This window comes from Haematobia irritans, chromosome 5 (assembly GCF_050003625.1).
Source record: "Haematobia irritans isolate KBUSLIRL chromosome 5, ASM5000362v1, whole genome shotgun sequence".
NCBI classification, from domain to species: domain Eukaryota; kingdom Metazoa; phylum Arthropoda; class Insecta; order Diptera; family Muscidae; genus Haematobia; species Haematobia irritans.
The window spans coordinates 110,720,439-110,740,246 of record NC_134401.1 but is presented as its reverse complement, the minus strand read 5'-3'; the positions used below and the strand labels follow the sequence as shown (position 1 = coordinate 110,740,246).

At 33.8% G+C, this 19,808-nt stretch overlaps 1 protein-coding gene across 6 annotated transcripts in view; it reads left to right on the top strand.

Moving 5' to 3' along the window:
- The first annotated feature begins 1,394 nt into the window (after positions 1-1,394).
- Khc (kinesin heavy chain) overlaps positions 1,395-19,808 on the top strand; it is a 37,373-nt gene continuing 18,959 nt past the window's right edge. Inside the window, exons 1-2 of one of the 6 annotated variants that reach the window (XM_075309814.1) lie at positions 1,395-1,487; positions 2,042-2,319. In XM_075309814.1, the coding sequence (XP_075165929.1) occupies positions 2,173-2,319 (147 nt within the window). In that variant the 5' untranslated portion in view covers positions 1,395-1,487; positions 2,042-2,172. Of the gene's footprint in view, positions 1,645-2,041; positions 2,320-19,808 lie in introns of all 6 variants that reach the window. The other 5 variants (XM_075309817.1, XM_075309815.1, XM_075309813.1 and 2 more) reach the window with 5 other exon arrangements.

The window sequence follows — 19,808 nt, the reverse complement described above, 5'->3', positions numbered from 1 at the left end:
TCTTCGGATAAAAGTATAGTCAGAACGACGCATTACTTCGCATGGTACAACTTCCTGATTGTCGCGGCGCTTTTTCGACAAGTTTTGGATATCGTATATGTGTTTATTCTTGAGCAAAAATATCTGAAAACATATAACTTCATTCCATTTTGAATGTCGGCAATTTTTCACCAATTTAATATTCACAATTTCTGCCATCATTTCAAAGTTCGATTCCATCCCCATCGCTACCACAGACAAATTGTTTCTATCGATAATGCGCCGTCCAGACTGTAAGTTTATCCGAACGACAGTGCTCACTGTAAGTTATGTTCGATGGCATAATCGATCCTGCTGCTTGTTAGTGGAATCGATTTTTTAATAGTCTAAATTAAAAATAGTTGAAAATCTAAAATCGGGTTTGCTATATTTTTAGGTTAATAACCGATTTCGACTTTTTTTTTAGATTTTCATGCCAAAATTCGAAAAGTCGATTAATCGATTTTCGATTTATAGATCCTTAGGTCACACTGTAAGATTCTATGCAAACACAGACATTCCGCCCGGAACAACTTATAATCTGGACAGCGCATTAAACTCGATGGAGATACATCGTTTATGCTCCATGCAGACTATAAGTTTATCCGGACGACAGTCCCTGCCAGCATTTCAAAGTTCCATTTCATCCTCATCGCTACCACAGACTCGTAAGTGACACTGCAACAATGGGGAAAGCGTATGAAACAGTATGAAATGTACATGAAAGTAGTTTGCCATCACTATTGTTACAAGAGCCATTTTATATTTTGTGAAACACCAACGCAACTAGCTTCTTATAATTTATTTAAATAAAATCGATAATGAAGTGCTGAAAACATAGTTATTTCGCTTAAAATTGTAAAAGGTATATTGGTAAATTTACTTTTTTAATTGTTTGAAGGGGCTCTTATTGGCGTCGTTCTGAATATATTAAAAAATACATCTAATGATTGCACTCATGCGATATTTCTTTGTAGTAACTTGGCGTGGTACAACTTCTCAATAGCGACGGGGTTTTTCCGACGAGTTTTGGATGTCGTATACGATTGTTTTCGACGTGGTAGGGATTCTCAGAAGCACCGTCAAATTCAAAAAATGTTGGCAGGGAGTGCTCGTATCAAGCATATACGAATGCATAATCGATACTGCTGCATGTTTATGGGAACGATAACACATTTTCCGATTATTTAGTCATCGCCGACAATTCGTATCGATTGGAAGATTCTTTACAAACACAGACATTTCGACCGGAAAAACTTACAATCTGGAGGACGCATTAGTGTTAAAGCTCCATATAATAAGCTTGTACGATTTGATTGTGTGCCTCCATATCACTGTTCAACGTTTTGTGTCATATGGCAACTACAAATCTTTCTGTCTTGTATTCATTCTTTTCTGCTCGCAATCATCGTCGGTTGTCATTGAGACGAGTCGTATAGAAAATTTTGATATTTTGTAACATTCATGAAGTAAAGTTTCAATCTAGAGCTAATATTCCTAGATCTCCAAATGTACAAAGTGTTTTTTTGAAGAAGAATAGTGTATCTGTGTGGTTTTTAGTGAATTTTCTTTTTGAAAATTCGCATAATTGCAGCAGTGTGCGTGAGTGTATGCCTGCAAGAGTGTGTGAGTGTGCAAGTGATGAGCAATTTTTATATCTAAAACCATTTTACAATTGATTTTTGCATACGACTAAATTATACTCATATAAGTAAATGCCAGAAGCATGACGAAACACCAATGCTTTTTAAGCAAATGTTGAATAAAATTAATAATTGTTGTAAAACGATGATTTATTAAAATAATCTTTGTCTATATTTCCCCGCCCCAACAGAAAGAAAATTCTAAAAACTGTAGTAGGAGTCAGAAAAAAAGAAACGAAACGCGAAATTGTTGAGTTGTGTTTGTTCATTGGTGTAGTGCGGCAGAACACACACGCACACATATAACAATAGCAACTACCATAACCAACTTTAAGTAAAAAGTTCAATTTAATATCTCTTCTTTTTTTGCACTATTATAGTTTCGCAAGTGTGATTATACAAAATAAAGAAATACACAAATAAAAGGTGCATCCACAAACGGGTGAATTCGAGAGTGGAATCTGAAGTAACAACACCACAATAAAATAATAATCCAAGAAATCGTAGCAAAATGTCTGCAGAACGTGAAATACCAGCAGAGGATAGTATTAAAGTCGTCTGTCGTTTTCGTCCGTTGAACGACAGCGAAGAAAGAGCCGGCTCTAAATTTATTGTTAAATTTCCCAACAGTGCTGAGGAAAACTGTATATCCATAGGGGTAAGTAAAGCAATTTTTGTTTTATTTTTTGTCGTTCCCAATCAATGCTAACTTCGTTTTCTAGTATTATTATCGTTAGTATCAGTTACGCTCAGGACAGACATATTAGTTTTACTCGGAGGATTGTGGCAACAGCATATCAACTACATACTTTTTGGGGTTAGGTTTAATTGTCAGATGACGTCATTTTGTCCATAACCCCCCTTTTCTTGATATTTCTTTCTATATTTGTTTTCGTTACAGTTTTGTATTATTGTTCTCTCGCACAAAAATGTATATATATGTATGGGATACGTATATATGCAGGTATACGACTCGCGAGAGAAGCAAGTAAACGAAAGCAAATAAAAGCGGTAATAAAAGGAATAAATATTACAAACAGTAACAACACAAAAGTCAAATTTTGTTGTAGGTTTGTTCGTACAGTATTAATATTAATGTTAATTACAGTATGTTGCCATTTTGTTTGAACGAAATGCATTTACCCACACTCTAACTTTTCCTCTCTGCGGAGTCATTTATGTCAATGTTTGTATCATGGTTTTGTGAAACGTACCATATTTTGGAGCTCATATTTGTGGAAATTGAAGATGGATTTCTCGAAGAATATGATTTTTTTGAAAAATAATTTAGACTACTGGTAAAGATCTGAAATGAAGCGAAACCTGTCAAAAGTCACATCCACGGCGCCTACATTTTTTCCACATTTCGCAGCTGTCCGATCTAAAATAATGTTGAAGATTTTCAGAGGTTTGAGTTAATAGATGAAATATACAAAATAAATGAAAGTGCCATATTAAATGGGGGACACAAAAGAATTATTTATATTAGTCACTATGCAGAAGAGTGACAGCCTCGAAATAGGGCCTGAACCCAAAAATGACGATAGATATGTAAAATGATGTCTGGCGACTACCAGGGGAGAGTAAATGCAATAGCATAACCAGAGATAAGGTGAGCAACCGTGCTACAATGGTTACCATTCCCTCCTTGCATACACAGATTGTGGTTTTAATACCAGTTTCCGTCAAACACCAAAAGGTATTTCAACGGTGGTTTAGTACTCTCACAAATGTTGGTGATATTTCTGAACGTCACAAGCCGTTCGGATAAATTAATTTAATAAAAACCTAGAACTTTGACTTAGCACTATTCTTTAGAAATTATTATCGAACACCGAAACGATTGTGCTTTCACGAACCGGTAGATAGAATCGGGCAGCATTCAAGGATAAGATAAAAGTTCGCTCCATGCGGTACCACATTGGACTGAGTTGTGTAATATTTTATTTATTTATTTATTTATTTAATCAAACTGAGCCCCCATGGGCCATATGTTGATAGATATATAAACTAAAATGTTATACAGAGAGCCCTCCGGGTGACAGAAATGGGCGAAAAGGTCTTGCAAAGACAATTAGTCATGTACTGCAAAGATCGCAAAACTCCCACGGTTAAGCCCATATCCTTAGGGGGTATTGAAAATACCTTGACGTTATTCTGGAAGAAAGAGCGAGGAAAGAGGTAGCTTTGTACTCGTGCAAAAAGGCAATAGAAAAAAAGTGGGGACTAAAACCGAAAATTGTGCATTGGCTATACACGGCAGTGGTTAGACCTATAATGTGGTTGTAGTCTGGTGGCCGGCACTTCAGCAACCGACAGGATTAGATAAAGTTCAGTATATGGCGTGATTGTGTATCTCAGGCGCATTCAGTAAGACAGGAACAGATTCCCTTAATGTCATGCTGCACCTATTGCCTTTAGACATTTTGACCAAACAGTCAGCTGCAACAACGGATGTGCGGTTGCGCGAGCTATCGGTGTGGTCGGAAAAAATGTACGGTCACAGTTCGGACCTCAAAATAATGCCAGATGTGCTTAACGTAGTGGATTACACTCTGGCGAAACCACTTTTCGACAAAAAGTTTATACGAACGGTCCCATCGCCCCTTCCGACCGTGAGGGCCTCATTCCCATGACGTAGGGACAGCGTACACACCATGATCCGTACCATGGCGGGGTGGAGGCAGAGGGATTTGACCAGAGAAGGACTCATCATATGCTAAAATTCTAGACTTCATCATATCAATATTAAGGTTAGTGTCAACTAGATGATATATTGAATTAAAAATGTTGCACATCCTATGAATAGGCTCCACAGAAGCATAATTTGAACGTTGAAAATCAATGTAAAGAAACTGGTAATTCCTATATGCCCTAAAAGGAACATTTATCCTAATCCTAGATATCAATTCCGAGCATGGAATATCTCCACTAACTAACCTATACATCATCAAGGAGCTCAACCTGGTCCTCAATCAATCTAGAAGTGTATGAAGGAAGAACAAAATCACTTCCAATGAAGATGTCTCAAAGCGAACAACAAGAACTGCTTTTGAACCGATTCCATCCTATCAATGTAAACTTCATACTGAGGATCCCACACGATAGAACCATACTCTAGAATGGGTCTAACAAGGGCAGTAAAAAGCCTCTTTGTAACATAAGGGTCCGAAAACTCCTTCGCCCAACGCTTTATGAAACTCTAATTCCCAACAGTGAGGTGTGGTGTACACGAACACCGTGGAATAAAAGATATATAGATTTCTACACTGATGGCTCCAAATTGGATGGACAAGTGGGTTTCGGAGTATATTGCAAAGATCTGGAACTTCGAATAGCGAAAAGATTAGCTAATCACTGTAGTGTTTTTCTGGCTGAAATGTTAGCAATAAGAGAGGTGGCGAATTGGCTGAGAAGTAATGTTCCAAAAAATGTTGGCATTAATGTATACTCAGACAGTCAACCTGCATTAAAATCCTTGAACTCTGTGTTCCTTAACTCGAAAAGGGCCATCGACTGCTGCAAATCTCTCAACGAGATGGCTGAGCAGTACAATATTCACGTAATATGGGTGCCTGGCCATAGGAACATACCGGGGAACTGCGAAGATGAGTTAGCAAGACTAGGAACTAAATATTCCAGGGGAACTAGAATCTGTTGGTATGTCTCTGGCTTACTGCGTGCGAAGGCTGTCATGATGACAAATGTTCGATGGGAGAATTGCATGGGTTGTGACGACACCAAGCTAATATGGCCCCATTTAAACTTGAACCGCACACTAAATATGCTAGTGTTCTCAAGACGTCAGATATCACGCCTGATATCTGCTATAACGGGTCGCTGCCTGATAGGCGAATTTGTAAAAGCTATTGGTGCGAAGTATAATGACTACTGTATGAGATCATAAAATGATGTATGTAGTGCGTGATGTTAGTATAAGAAGTGTTCAGCAAAAACGGACGGACCCATTGCCCACTTCCACACCATAGGGATCACATCCCCATTATGTAGGGATAACAGCGTACACACCATATTTCGGAAAAGGGCGGAGTTTTGAACGATGCTTTATTTCCTTTGTGTGTCAATTAACTTGGAGTTGGTTAACTAGTACTAGATTGACTGCGATGTGGGTGATGAACGAACTTTTCTCATACAAAGGACCATGAGTTCCACCCAATTTTATCAAAAAAGCAAACGATTCGAACGAGTGATGGTATTTCTATGACATTTCTAACCGCTTCAATATTCAAATTGCTATAAAAAAAATACCGCCTCGTCATGTCCGCTCTTAAAAATAGTCTTATTTTTTGTGAACTATCTGTATATAGTATGGTGAGGTAAATCAATTGCAAAATTACATTTAATATTGACACCTTGCCCACACAAAATTTTTCTTTTGTTATACACATGTGGAAATTATTACAAAAAATCACCCTAGTTTTAATGGAAAAAGTAGTTTCTTTCGATTATAACACAGTTTAAAGCGTTAAGCGTATATAATAGACAAATCTAAAGGAAAATAATTTTTCCTTACGTGTTGCTAATGTTAAGAACGCTTGGAAAGGAAAGCCTGAATCTGATTTGCCTCAAACGTCTCTTTAACCTCGTCATTATGATATTCCTGATTCAATTGTATGTAGACGATTCGAATATGTGTCCTTTTAAGGTGTGGCATCGTAAGCTTGAATTTGGAAGTCAAGATCATTTCACACATTCGTTACAACATATCCCACCGTTACGCTCATTGATGTCCTATGTTTAATCTTGTTACTGTCTTGGGTCACTCCACTACTAATCTTCCCTAATTTCCAGACATTAGTTCGAACTGATGTCCTTTCGGTGAGTGGATAAATTTCGGGAGGCTGAATGAAACTCAAACATCCGGATAAATCGATCGCATATGGGGCCGGATGCCATGATTGTACAATCGTCCACTTATGATACAATCTCGACGTCGTCAGGAGGGGGTGGAATCGAGAACAGGTAGTTCTTAAACAATGCCGGAGATATCACTCCACCCTGGGGATATCACTCCACCCTGTTCAACTTTACGAGGTTTTGTCTTCTTGTCCCTTAATTCCACGTACGACTAGCGTCCGCACAGATAATTCAGAACCCAACGCTTGGTTCCTGCGGTAGGGACGTATTCTCGAATGGTGTGTCATGGTTGACCGTATCGAATACCTTCGATATGTCAAGCGCCACAAGGACCGTCCTATGACACGGTTTGGGCTGATTGAGTCCCATATTAATGTGCTGAAATGGCATGCAAAGTTGTCGTCGTGCTATGTACCTTACGGAATCCATGTTGATGGTGGGCAGCTGGAAAATTCTTCACAAGGCTGGGGAGGAGTAGTGCCTAAAGTGTCTTGGCTACTGGCGAGAGAAGGGATATCAGTCTGTACCATTCACATTTACTCGAATCTTTGCCTGGCTTCATTCCTTGTCTTCTTCCTTCTAGAGATTGTAGAGATAATTCAGTTGGCTTTCCGTGCAATTACCTAATGCTAGACGCCTCAATAAAGTCATCAGACTCGGCAGAATAAGCTGGAAGATTTACACTGTCTTTTACTTTATTATATTGCTAAGAAGATCATTTCATTTCCAACATTAGGAATCAACTTGGTTTGCCAATTGAATTGGTTTTCCACTTATCAATCATACTGGACACAATAATCTTCAATTCATATATAATATTTTTTTACCATTATGCTAGGCTATTTAAAAATTTCCATTTTAATTCATAAAAGAATTTGTTTTTGATTTCCTCAAATGAAAGCATGTTTAAAAAAAGACATCCATTTCATTCAAACTGAAAACTTTTATCTTTTGACACGATGAGACATCGTCCATAGTTCCAAGCAGCCATTTATGCATCCACACAATATGTAGAGTACAAACACACACATGCATATGTGTGTATGTAAATAGTATATGTATGATATGAAACATGCCGTCAGTTTGCTATAACAGCGGAATTCCTTACGGCACACGCACGCTCCCTCTTATTATAGATATTGAAAATGATTGGCGCAAGGTCTGTCTTACAGGCTTTAGTGGAATCCACAACAATTAACACCCTCCCACACACTGGCAACATATTTTTTTTTGTTCCAGACATTGTTTTACTTGAACATTGTAATACGACAACCAAATTTGTCCAATTTCGTACCCTCTAGTTATTTTGTGTTGCTTGAATGTTTTTGTTTTAAGCGAATATTCATGAGCTCCAATGACAAGACCGGCACTAAGTGTAGTGGTAAAAATGTATGACTCATTGCTATTTCTTTTGCTCAATAGATAAGTTTTGCATTATGAAAAGAACAGGGGTTCCAATGAACTTGAAATAAAGATCAAGAGAAGCCCTCAAATGTATCCTCAGAAAAGGGTGCATAAAGCTAGGGTTACGGTTAAGCATTTTATGTTCTTATTATTATTATTATTGAATAATGGTTGATATAAGAAGAAGACGGCTTCCAATATTACTTGATATTATACATTTTGACGGCTCCTCTGGGTGTCACATACAACCCAGAAGAGCCATCAGAGACCAACAGTGCTGTTATATTATATCATTCATTCGGCTTAGACACGAATTCTGCGTCGATTTGGCGATATAAGTAAAAGCGATACTGGAACCTATTTATCGCTTTAGATTTTTATATAACTGGCGTAAATATTCATTTGTTCATGTATTCAATTAATTACCTCACTAAACGACAATTTTTATCAACGATTAGCTCACAATTGGAGTGTTCACTATGAGATCTTATGAATATATTCGATGGGATGATGTTTTTATCAAACCCGATTCAATTTTAGATATAGTATCCTAATAGCAGATATTATTCAAATTTGGCACAGCTATGAAAAACATCTGCTGTTCCACAGATGTGCCGACGATGATTGATGTAGGTCTATTTATTATATAGCTCCTGTATAAACATACATTTTTGTTTTACTTCTTCAGCATTTTAGTGTTTCAAACTTTTTTTTTTCAAGTAACTTTAAACTTTGGGAATCCCTGACTTAACCTTACCTTACTCATGAGGATGAGTAAAAGTAAAGTTGATGCCTGAAAAAATACCCTTAATTGCTCTGGTGTGGTCTTCAGCAAAATTGATAGAGCAATAGGAAAATGTACATATGTATATACACGTAATACCAAGAATATCAAATACAAACATCCCGCCTTCTAAAAATGTTTAATTTATTAATGAAGAAAAAAGGAACTCTGGTGTGGTAAAAAAATATTATATTTTTTATTTAAAAACCAAGAGTATCAAATGTAAATAAACTTAAATGATTAGTTGTTTTGGAAGTAATGCAGTTGGAGAAGTTTATGTGATATTCTCAAGTTTATATTGATTTCACAAAAAAATATATTACCCAAATATTTCCAATTAAAAAGTTAATTGAAGCTGGAAATTATAAAATTAATTGATACAACTATTAATTAAGGGTGTGAAGATAAATTCGCGAATTAAATTCGTGGTTTGTGCCTCGGCTAAACAAAAGTCAAATTTGTGGAACGAATTTAACTTGTGGAACGCATTCCAAAATACAATTTTTTCTTAAAAGGAGGCGATTTAGTGGTGGAAATTATTTAATATGTAAGACTACCAGGCATTCGTAGTTTTATATCGTCGAAAAATTGAGCTATAAGAGATAACTCTACAGTCTTATAAAAAAGTCAGTATATCCTAAAGTAATGGATATAACATAGTAAACTGAAAAAATACGTACATATAATGGGTATGAAAATAACATTCTTAAATAACTTCAGAAGTCCCATGTACAATATTCGATATATAGTTTCGCCAGATATCAGCTATATACAGCCCCGATATTGAATCGCTCATATCCAGAAACGGTTCGTGGTGAATTGCCAGTAGGACATACTGACGAGGATAAAAATCAAAATTAAAAAATAAAAAGTCTCATGTACAGATATAGTGTCACCGATATCATATATATATATAGCCCCGATATTGGATCGCCTATATTTGGGAAACCGTTCGTGGTGAATTGACCAGACAAAATACCAGAGGAACATTCTGACGAGGATCAAAAATCAAAATTAAAAACTCAAAAGCCTCATGTACAGTATTTGCGATATAGTGTCGCCAGATATTGACTATATATAGCCCCGATATTGGATCGCCCATATCTGGAAAACGGCTCTTGGTGAATTGACCAGACAAAATGCCAGTGGGACATACTGATGAGGATCAAAAATCAAAATTAAAAAATCAAAAGTCTCATTTACAGTATTTGAGATATAGTATCGCCAGTTACACAAAAAAAATTCTGATTCAATCACGAAATTAATTGATCCGAATAATTTTTTAATTGAAATGTCTTCAATCACAGAAATGATAGTATCAATTAAACAAATAATTGGCAGTCAATTAAAAAATTAATTGATCCAATTAAAAAATTAATTGATACTATTAATTTGTGTGATTGATTTTTATTTCAATTAAAAAATTTATTGATTCAATTAAATTTTTAATTGAATAGTTTTTAAAACTCAATTAAGATTTTAATTGGAAAAATTTTCGTGAATTTTTTTTCTGTGTATAGGCTATATATAGACCCGATATTGGATCACCCATATCTAGGAAACCGGTCGTGGTGAATTGACCAGTTAAAATGCCAACGGGACATACAAACGAGGATAAAAAATCAAAATTAAAAAATAAAAAGTCTGATCTACAGAATTGGAGATATAGCGTCACCGATATCGGACATATAGCCCCGATATTGGATCACCCATATCTAGGAAACCGACTTAGTCTTCCGAATTTGATTAAAAAGTTAATTGTATCAATTAATTTTTTAATTAAAAATTTTAAAATTTTCAATCATTGACTTAATTAACTTTATGTTGTATCTTGATTAAAAAGTTAATTGTATCAATTAATTTATTAATTGAAAAAATATTCAACTTCAATTAACTTTTTAATTGGAAATATTTTGGTGATATTTTTTTCTGTGTAGATATTGACGATCACAAAAAATCAAAATTAAAAATTCAAAAGTCTCATGTACAGTATTTGAGATATAGTGTCGCCAGATATCGGATATATAATTATTTGGAAATATTTTTTAATGTATGCAAAACTTATTTGGATTAATTAATACTTTAATTAAAAACGTAAATATTACCAAACATTTTCTTAACTGACTTCATTTTTAATTAGATTAACGCCCATTTTCATGAAGATCCACTAGCTAAGGAACTTTTAAACCATACTATGGACATATCGGTCATCTTGCGAATATATTCCATATCGGAGAAAAGATATTTGCATTTCCTTTCTGTTAACTTGAAGTTAATTCCTAATAGAGCTACATGACAATGGCAATAAAAATTAAATATAATCGACAGTGTATATTACCTACATTTCTCGTTATTTTCGAATGGATTGTTACTAGTAATAGGTTGGCTGATAAGTCCCCGGTCTAACAAAGAAAAACACATTTTTTTTGTCAAAATTCGATTTATTCAACATAGTTCCCTTCAAGAGCGATACAACGATTATAACGACCTTCCAATTTTTTGATACCATTTTAGTAGTACTCCTTCGGTTTTGCCTCGAAATAGGCCTCAGTTTCGGCGATCACCTCTTCATTGCAGCCAAATTTTTTTCCCTGCGAGCATCCTTTTGAGGTCTGAGAACAAGAAAAAGTCGCTGGGGGCCAGATCTGGAGAATACGGTGGGTGGGGAAGCAATTCGAAGCCCAATTCATGAATTTTTGCCATTGTTCTCAATGATTTGTGGCACGGTGCGTTGTCTTGGTGGAACAACACTTTTTTCTTCTTCATATGGGGCCGTTTTGCCGCGATTTCGACCTTCAAACGCTCCAATAACGCCATATAATAGTCACTGTTGATGGTTTTTCCCTTTTCAAGATAATCGATAAAAATTATTCCATGCGCATCCCAAAAAAAAACAGAGGCCATTACTTTGCCAGCAGACTTTTGAGACTTTCCACGCTTCGGAAACGGTTCACCGGTCGCTGTCCACTCAGCCGACTGTCGATTGGACTCAGGAATGTGGTGATGGAGCCATGTTTCATCCATAGTCACATATCGACGGAAAAACTCGGGGTGTGTTACGAGTTAACAGCTGCAAACACCGCTCAGAATCATCAACACGTTGTTGTTTTTGGTGAAATGTGAGCTCGCGCGGTACCCATTATGCACAGAGCTTCCGCATATCCAAATATTGATGAATGATATGACCAACATGTTCCTTTGATATCTTTAAGGCCTCTGCTATCTCGATCAACTTCATTTTACGGTCTTTCAAAATCATTTTGTGGATTTTTTTGATGTTTTCGTCGGTAACCACCTCCAAAAAGTTTTTCAGCGGTGTATTATCCCACCTCAGTAATGCTGGTGTCATTTCTGAGGGTTTCATAGCTTCTCTAAGTGATTTCACTGCAATGTGGAACGCCGTTCGGACTCGGCTATAAAAAGGAGGTCCCTTGTGATTGAGGAATCGGGCAGCACTCAGTGATAAGAGAGAAATTCACCAATGTGGTATCACAATGGACTGAATAGTCGTAAGTGAGCTTGATACATCGGGCTGCCACCTAACCTAACCTAACATGGCGATAAGGCATGTCTCTCGATGTCACCTGAGAGGTATAAAATATTGGCTTTCGAAAAACACCAGTTTCAGTCTTAACATTACTCATGATTAAAGCTGGTGTTCCTATTTGTTTATTTAGTTTCAGTACGCTTAAAAAATAGGGAGACTATAAAAATTAATTATTGTAATGAGAACTTAGTCTATGAGGAATAGGACGAGAACCCCCCCATCCGACTGAAGTTAGCTAGAAAAGGCTCCTAACTCAACATAGACGGAAGAATGTATATATGTTATTAGATCTGGCATCTCGATCACCCGTGGTCCTGTATATTACATAATTTTTATCCGATTTGTTTGAAATTGCAAATTGAGATGTATTTTGGTTCCACAAATATATGTGCAGAATATGGTGTGTATCCGTCCATGTGCTGGTTAAACCGCCGTATAGACCGATACCCTGATTTTTATCCTATTTGTCTAATATTAGAAATTTGGGGCTATTTTAAGTCATTTCTTTTTGAAACAAAGATTATAAACTTTATATTTTAGTTAAAATTACATTATTTTAAAGAAATTCGTCCTTAATATTTTGTAAATTGCGCATTTTAAAATTAAGGTTGCGTAATCTTTAATATCTCGTAAATATTTTTTTTAGTGTAGATACTGACGTTTTTGTGAGATTTTCTTGAAATGGGAAGTCTTAAGGTAAAATAGGTTCACAAATATGTAGGTGTGTCGGTCCATGTTTTGGTATAGCCCCCATACACACATATCTCTCAATTCCTCGTCTTGAGAAGATAGAAGGCCCATTTATCTTGATGATTGCCCCAAACTAGAAGTACAATTTCCCGAATTTACTTCTCGTGCTCATTTGTTCTGGCCGTAGATTTTTCAATTGTCCGTTTATTTTCAAATATTATCCCAATTTTTCGCCAAATACCAATAGCCAAACAACAAAAACCAAAATAATTTGATGGCCTCTTCTCATTAATACATAAAAAACACCTATCTGTAATTCGATATCATGGCATAAAGTGAAAATGACTCGATGAAGAATTTATAACATCATCGCTTTAAAGTTCCAAACTGCTCATTCATTGCCTTTTTCCTTTTTTATTGGCTTTCGTCGTTTTATTCACCACATTTTTTCCCTCATTAATTATTTCTTAAAGCCCCTTGAAATAGTGGAAAATTGTGGTAGTGTGTATTTTTGTGTGTTTGGCTCACTTTTTTTATTGTTGTTTTTTATTTTTTTTATTTTAGCCATCACCATCATCTTTCTGTTTTTAAGCATTCATAATTCATTTCACCGGTTCTACTAAAGTTGTTGTTGAAAATATTTTTGATGGCGAGATGAATAAGAATTCGTGCTTGACTTTGAAATATGCGAGCATATTGCGTGTACTAGAAAATAATGTACACTATTTTAGGAAAAATAGATTAAGTCCATTAGGAATGGACAATAGATGATGGCAATTGCTAATTTCGCAAAGAATGTTTGAAAACATTAATGGATAATATATAAATTTTAAAACAAATTTTAAAAAATTCAATTGTTTCCGATACAATTAAATGTTTCTTTTTTAACCAAGCAATATTGTAATTTGGTTTTAGCTACTTACATATTGCATGCATTTTTTAAATAAATTCCACTCCACTCCATAATGGTTGATGGGGTTTGCTTTCAGATCATTTTAACAGAATCTCTCAAGTTTTTTTCAATGAATGAATGAAAATAATACCAACCCCAACAAATGTAGAAGATTTAAATAAAAGGCAAAAGCCAATAAAGTTTTTCAGCGGATACACTTCATACAATTAGGGTAATTAAACTAGAAAAATTTTGTTACAATTCTAGTTTATGTATATGTATGTGTTTGTTCTTTAGGATGAAAAATATTTGTAGTATGTATCTTCGTTTTAAAAGAAATATGACCTAATTCCAATGTGTTGTATATTAGAATATGATTCATTTTTCCGAGTTGAAGGCTTGCTATTGTGTCGTATTTGGTGAAATGATACGTCTGTTTTCAATTAAAATCACCATTTGTTTAATTGTCCAGTTACTAGAACGAAAAACAAAATGTAAAAAAAAAACTTATATGCCAGAGATGAATTGTACGAAAACTTTTGAAATCTAAAACTAACTAGTATATACGGCCGTAATTCGGCCAGGCCGAATCTTATGTACACAGAAAAAACTATCACCAAAATATTTCCAATTAAAAAGTTAATTGAAGTTGAAAATGTTTTCAATTAATAAATTAATTGAACAAATTTACTTTTTAATCAAGGTAGAAACATTAAGTTAATTAAGTAAATGATTGAAAATTTTAAAATGTTTAATTAAAAAATTAATTGATACAATTAACTTTTTAATCAAATTCTAAAGACTAAGTCAGTTAAAAAAAGTGATGAACATTTTTTTATTCTATAATTAAAAATGTATTTCAAACAATCATTTGTTATTCCAAATAAAAACTCTAAGCCAGTTCAGAAAGTAATTGAAAATGTTGACCTTTTTTAATTAAAAAATTAATTGAGTTTTGCAATCAACATCAATTAAAATTTTAATTGAATCAATTAAAAAATTAATTGAAATTTGCTAATGAAATCAATTATTTTTTTAATCAAGAATTTTTTCTATGCCCAATTAAAACTGTGATTGATACTATTATTTTCGTGATTGAAGACATTTCAATTAAAAAATTAAGTGGATCAATTAATTTCGTGATTGAATCAGAATTTTTTTTTTTGTGTGTACCCTCCACCATGGATTGCATAGAAACTTCTACTAAAGACTGTCATCCACAATCGAATTACTTGGTTTGCGGTAACACTTGCCGATGGCAAGGTATCTTAAAACTTCTTAACACCGTCTTCTCAATTGTACGTTAGTCCACACATGTTATATATTAAACATAAAAAAGGCCGATTAAATACGTATATAATTCAGTTTGACAACATATTCTATAACAATAAAATTTGACAAAATTTTCTATAACAATAAAATTTTGACAAAATTTTCTATAACAATAAAATTTTGACAAAATTATCTATAACAATAAAATTTTCACAAAATTTTCTATAGAAATAAAATTTTGACAACATTTTCTATAGAAATAAAATTTTCACAAAATTTTCTATAGAAATAAAATTCTGACAAAATTTTCTATAGAAATACAATTTTGACAAAATTTTCTATAGAAATAAAATTAAATGGTAGATTATTTTTGGGGATCGGCTATATATAACTATAGACCAATATTGTCCAATTTTGACATGGTTGTTATCGGTTATATACTAGCGCAATGTACCAAATTTCAACCGGATCGGATTTTTTTTTCCTCCTCAAAGAGCTCCGGAGGGCAAATCAGGGGTTCGGTTTATATGGGGCCTACATAACAGGTTGGCTGATAAGTCCCCTGTCTGACACATAGATGGCGTCGCTAATATTGAATGCATATTATTTTTATATAGTACCAACCTTCGAATGATTCGTGTCAAAATTTGACGTCTGTAAGTCAATTAGTTTGTGAGATAGAGCGTCCTTTGTGAAGCAACTTTTGTTATTGTAAAAAAGATAAAAAAGAATTTCGTGTTTTGATAAAATACTGTGGACGCCCGAAAGAGGTGGTTACCGACGAAAATATCAAAAAAATCCACAAAATGATTTTGAATGACCGTAAAATGACGTTGATCGAGATACACACAAAAAAATTTCAAGAACATTTTTCCAATTAAATTTTAATTGAGTTTTAAAAAATATTCAATTAAAAATTTCATTGATTCAACAAATTTTTTAATTGAAACAAAAATCAATCACAAAAATTATAGTATCAATTAATTTTTTAATTGGATCAATTAACTTTTTAATTGACCTTCAATTAATTTTTTAATTGATACTATCATTTCTGTGATTGAAGTCATTTCAATTAAAAATTAATTGGATCAATTAATTTCGTGATTGAATCAGAAAATTTTTTTTTGGTTGTAGCAGAGGCCTTAAAGATATCAAAGTTACGTGTTGGTCATATCATTCATCAATATTTAGATATGTGGAAGCTCTGTGCAAAATGGGTGCCGCGCGAGCTCACATTTGACCAAAAACAACAACGTGTTGATTCTGAGCGGTGTTTGCAGCTGTTAACTCGTAATACACCCAAGTTTTTCCGTCGATATGTGACAATGGATGAAACATGGCTCCATCACTATACTCCTGAGTCCAATCGACAGTCGGCTGAGAGGACAGCGACCGGCGAACCGTCTCCGAAGCGTGGAAAGACTCAAAAGTCCGCTGGCAAAGTAATGGCCTCTGTTTTTTGGGATGCGCATGGAATAATTTTTATCGATTATCTTGAGAAGGGAAAACCCATCAACAGTGACTATTATATGGCGTTATTGGAGCGTTTGAAGGTCGCAATCGAGGCAAAACGGCCCCATATGAACACAGAAAAAAGTATCACCAAAATATTTCCAATTAAAAAGTTAATTGAAGTTGAAAATTTTTTCAATTAATAAATTAATTGATACAATTAACTTTTTAATCGTGATAGAAACATTGAGTTAATTAAGTCAATGAATGAAATTTTTAAAATGTTTAATTAAAAAATTAATTGATACAATTAACTTTTTAATCAAATTCGGAAGACTAATTCAGTTAAAAAAAGTGCTGATTTTTTTTTTTTACTTTTTTAATTAAAAATGTATTTCAAACAATCATTTGTTGATCCAAATAAAAACTCTAAGCCAATCTAACAAAGTAATTAAAAATAGTTACCTTTTTAATTAATAAATTAATTGCGTTTTGCAATCAACATCAATTAAATTTTTAATTGAATCAATTAAAAAATTAATTGAATTTTGCTGAAAAAATCAATTAATTTTTAATCAAGAATTTTTTCTATGCCCAATTAAAACTGTGATTGATACTATCATTTTCGTGATTGAAGACATTTCAATTAAAAAATTAATTGGATCAATTAATTTGGTGATTGAATCAGAGAAAAAATTTTTTGTGTGTAAGAAGAAAAAAAGTGTTGTTCCACCAAGACAACGCACCGTGCCACAAGTCATTGAGAACGATGGCAAAAATTCATGAATTGGGCTTCGAATTGCCCACCGTATTCTCCAGATCTGGCCCCCAGCGACTTTTTCTTGTTCTCAGACCTCAAAAGGATGCTCGCAGGGAAAAAATTTGGCTGCAATGGAGAGGTGATCGCCGAAACTGAGGCCTATTTTGAGGCAAAACCGAAGGAGTACTACCAAAATGGTATCAAAAAATTGGAAGGTCGTTGTAATCGTTGTATCGCTCTTGAAGGGAAATGTGTTGAATAATAAAAACGAATTTTGACAAAAAAAATGTGTTTTTCTTTGTTAGACCCGGGACTTATCAGCCAACCTGTTAAAATTATGGACCGACATGGACCAATTCCTGCGTGGTTGTTAGAGACCATATACACAGAAAAAATATCACCAAAATATTTCCAATTAAAAAGTTAATTGAAGTTGAAATTTTTTTCAATTAATAAATTAATTGGTACAATTAACTTTTTAATCAAGATAGAAACATTAAGTTAATTAAGTCAATGATTGAACATTTTAAAATTTTTAATTAAAAAGTTAATTGATACAATTAACTTTTAATCAAATTCGGAAGACTAAGTCAGTTTATGATGATGATGAACATTTTTTTTTAATTTTTAATTAAATTTTTTTTTCAAACAATCAAATGTTAATCCAAATAAAAATTCTAAGCCAATTCAGAATGTAATTGAAAATAGATACCTTTTTTTAATTAATAAATAAATTGAGTTTTGCAATCAACATCAATTAAATTTTTAATTGAATCAATTAAAAAATTAATTGAAATTTGGCAATGAAATCAATTAATTTTTTTATCAAAAATTTTTTCTATGCCCAATTAAAACTGTCATTGATACTATCATTTTCGTGATTGAAGACATTTCAATTAAAAAATTAATTGGATCAATTAATTTCGTGATTGAATCAGAAAAAAAATTTTTTGTGTGTACTAACACCACGTACCAAATTTCAACCGAATCGGATGAATTTTGCTCATCCATGAGGCTCCGGAGGTCAAATCTGGGGATCGCTTTTTATATGGGGCTATATATAATTATGTACCGATGTGGACCAATTTTTACATGGTTTGTTACACGCAAAAAAAATTTTTCTGATTCAATCACGAAATTAATTGATCCAATTAATTTTTAATGAAATGTCTTCAATCACAGAAATGATAGTATCAATTAAAAAATTATTTGAAGGTCAATTAAAAAGTTAATTGATCCAATTAAAAAATTAATTGATACTATTATTTTTGTGATTGATTTTTGTTTCAATTAAAAAAATTGTTGAATCAATTAAATTTTTAATTGAATATTTTTTAAAACTCAATTAAAATTTTAATTGGAAAAATTTTCGTGATTTTTTTTTTGTGTAGAGACCATATACTTACACCATGTACCATATTTCAGCCGGATCGGATGAAATTTGCTTCACTTAGAGGTTCCGCCAGCCAAATCGGGGGATCGGTTTATATGGGGGGCTATATATAATTATAGACTGATGTGGACCAATTTTTGCATGGTTGTTAGAGACCATGTAGGTTAGGTTAGGTTAGGTGGCAGCCCGATGTATCAGGCTCACTTGCACTATTCAGTCCATTGTGATACCACATTGGTGAACTCTCTTATCGCTAAATGCTGCCCGATTCCATGTTAAGCTCAATGACAAGGGACCTCCTTTTTATAGCCGAGTCTGAACGGCGTTCTCCATTGCTGTGAAACCACTTAGAGAAGCTTTGAAACCCTCAGAAATGTCACCGGCATTACAGAGTTGGGATAATCCACCGCTGAAATTTTTTTTTGTGTTCGGTCGAAGCAGGAATCGAACCCACGACCTTGTGTATGCAAGGCGGGCATACTAACCATTGCACCACGGTGGCTCCCATGTTGACCTTAAACAAACAAAATTTTCTTTAATGTTAAGATCCCCATTTTTAAAACCAATCACTTAACCGTATTTTAAGAACATGAAATCTTTGGCCTCACGACAATATTATTTTCAGTGTATATAAACTTTAAAAAATACACAGAAAAAAATATCACCAAAATATTTCCAATTAAAAAGTTAATTGAAGTTGAAAATGTTTTCAATTAATAAGTTAATTGATACAATTAATATCATGATTAAATCCGAATTTTTTTGGGTGTAGGATAAAGAAATTCATTGAAATGGGTATAATTATGATAGCATCATAATTATGCTTTGACAAAACAACGTTCCTTAGGTTAAATTAGGTTAAACGCGATCTCGTTTTATTTTCAATTTTGCTCTAGCTCTCAGTATCATTTCTGTTTTGCTTTCCGTGTGTAAGCAGATATTTTCCATCATTGTCACAAGATGATGCAAACAAATCTAAGAACAAGAACTAATAGTAGTCGATGGTACAACTGTAATTTTGGCCTTATGCCAAAAGCAATTTTATGTTGAAATCATTGAAAGAAAAATGAAAAGA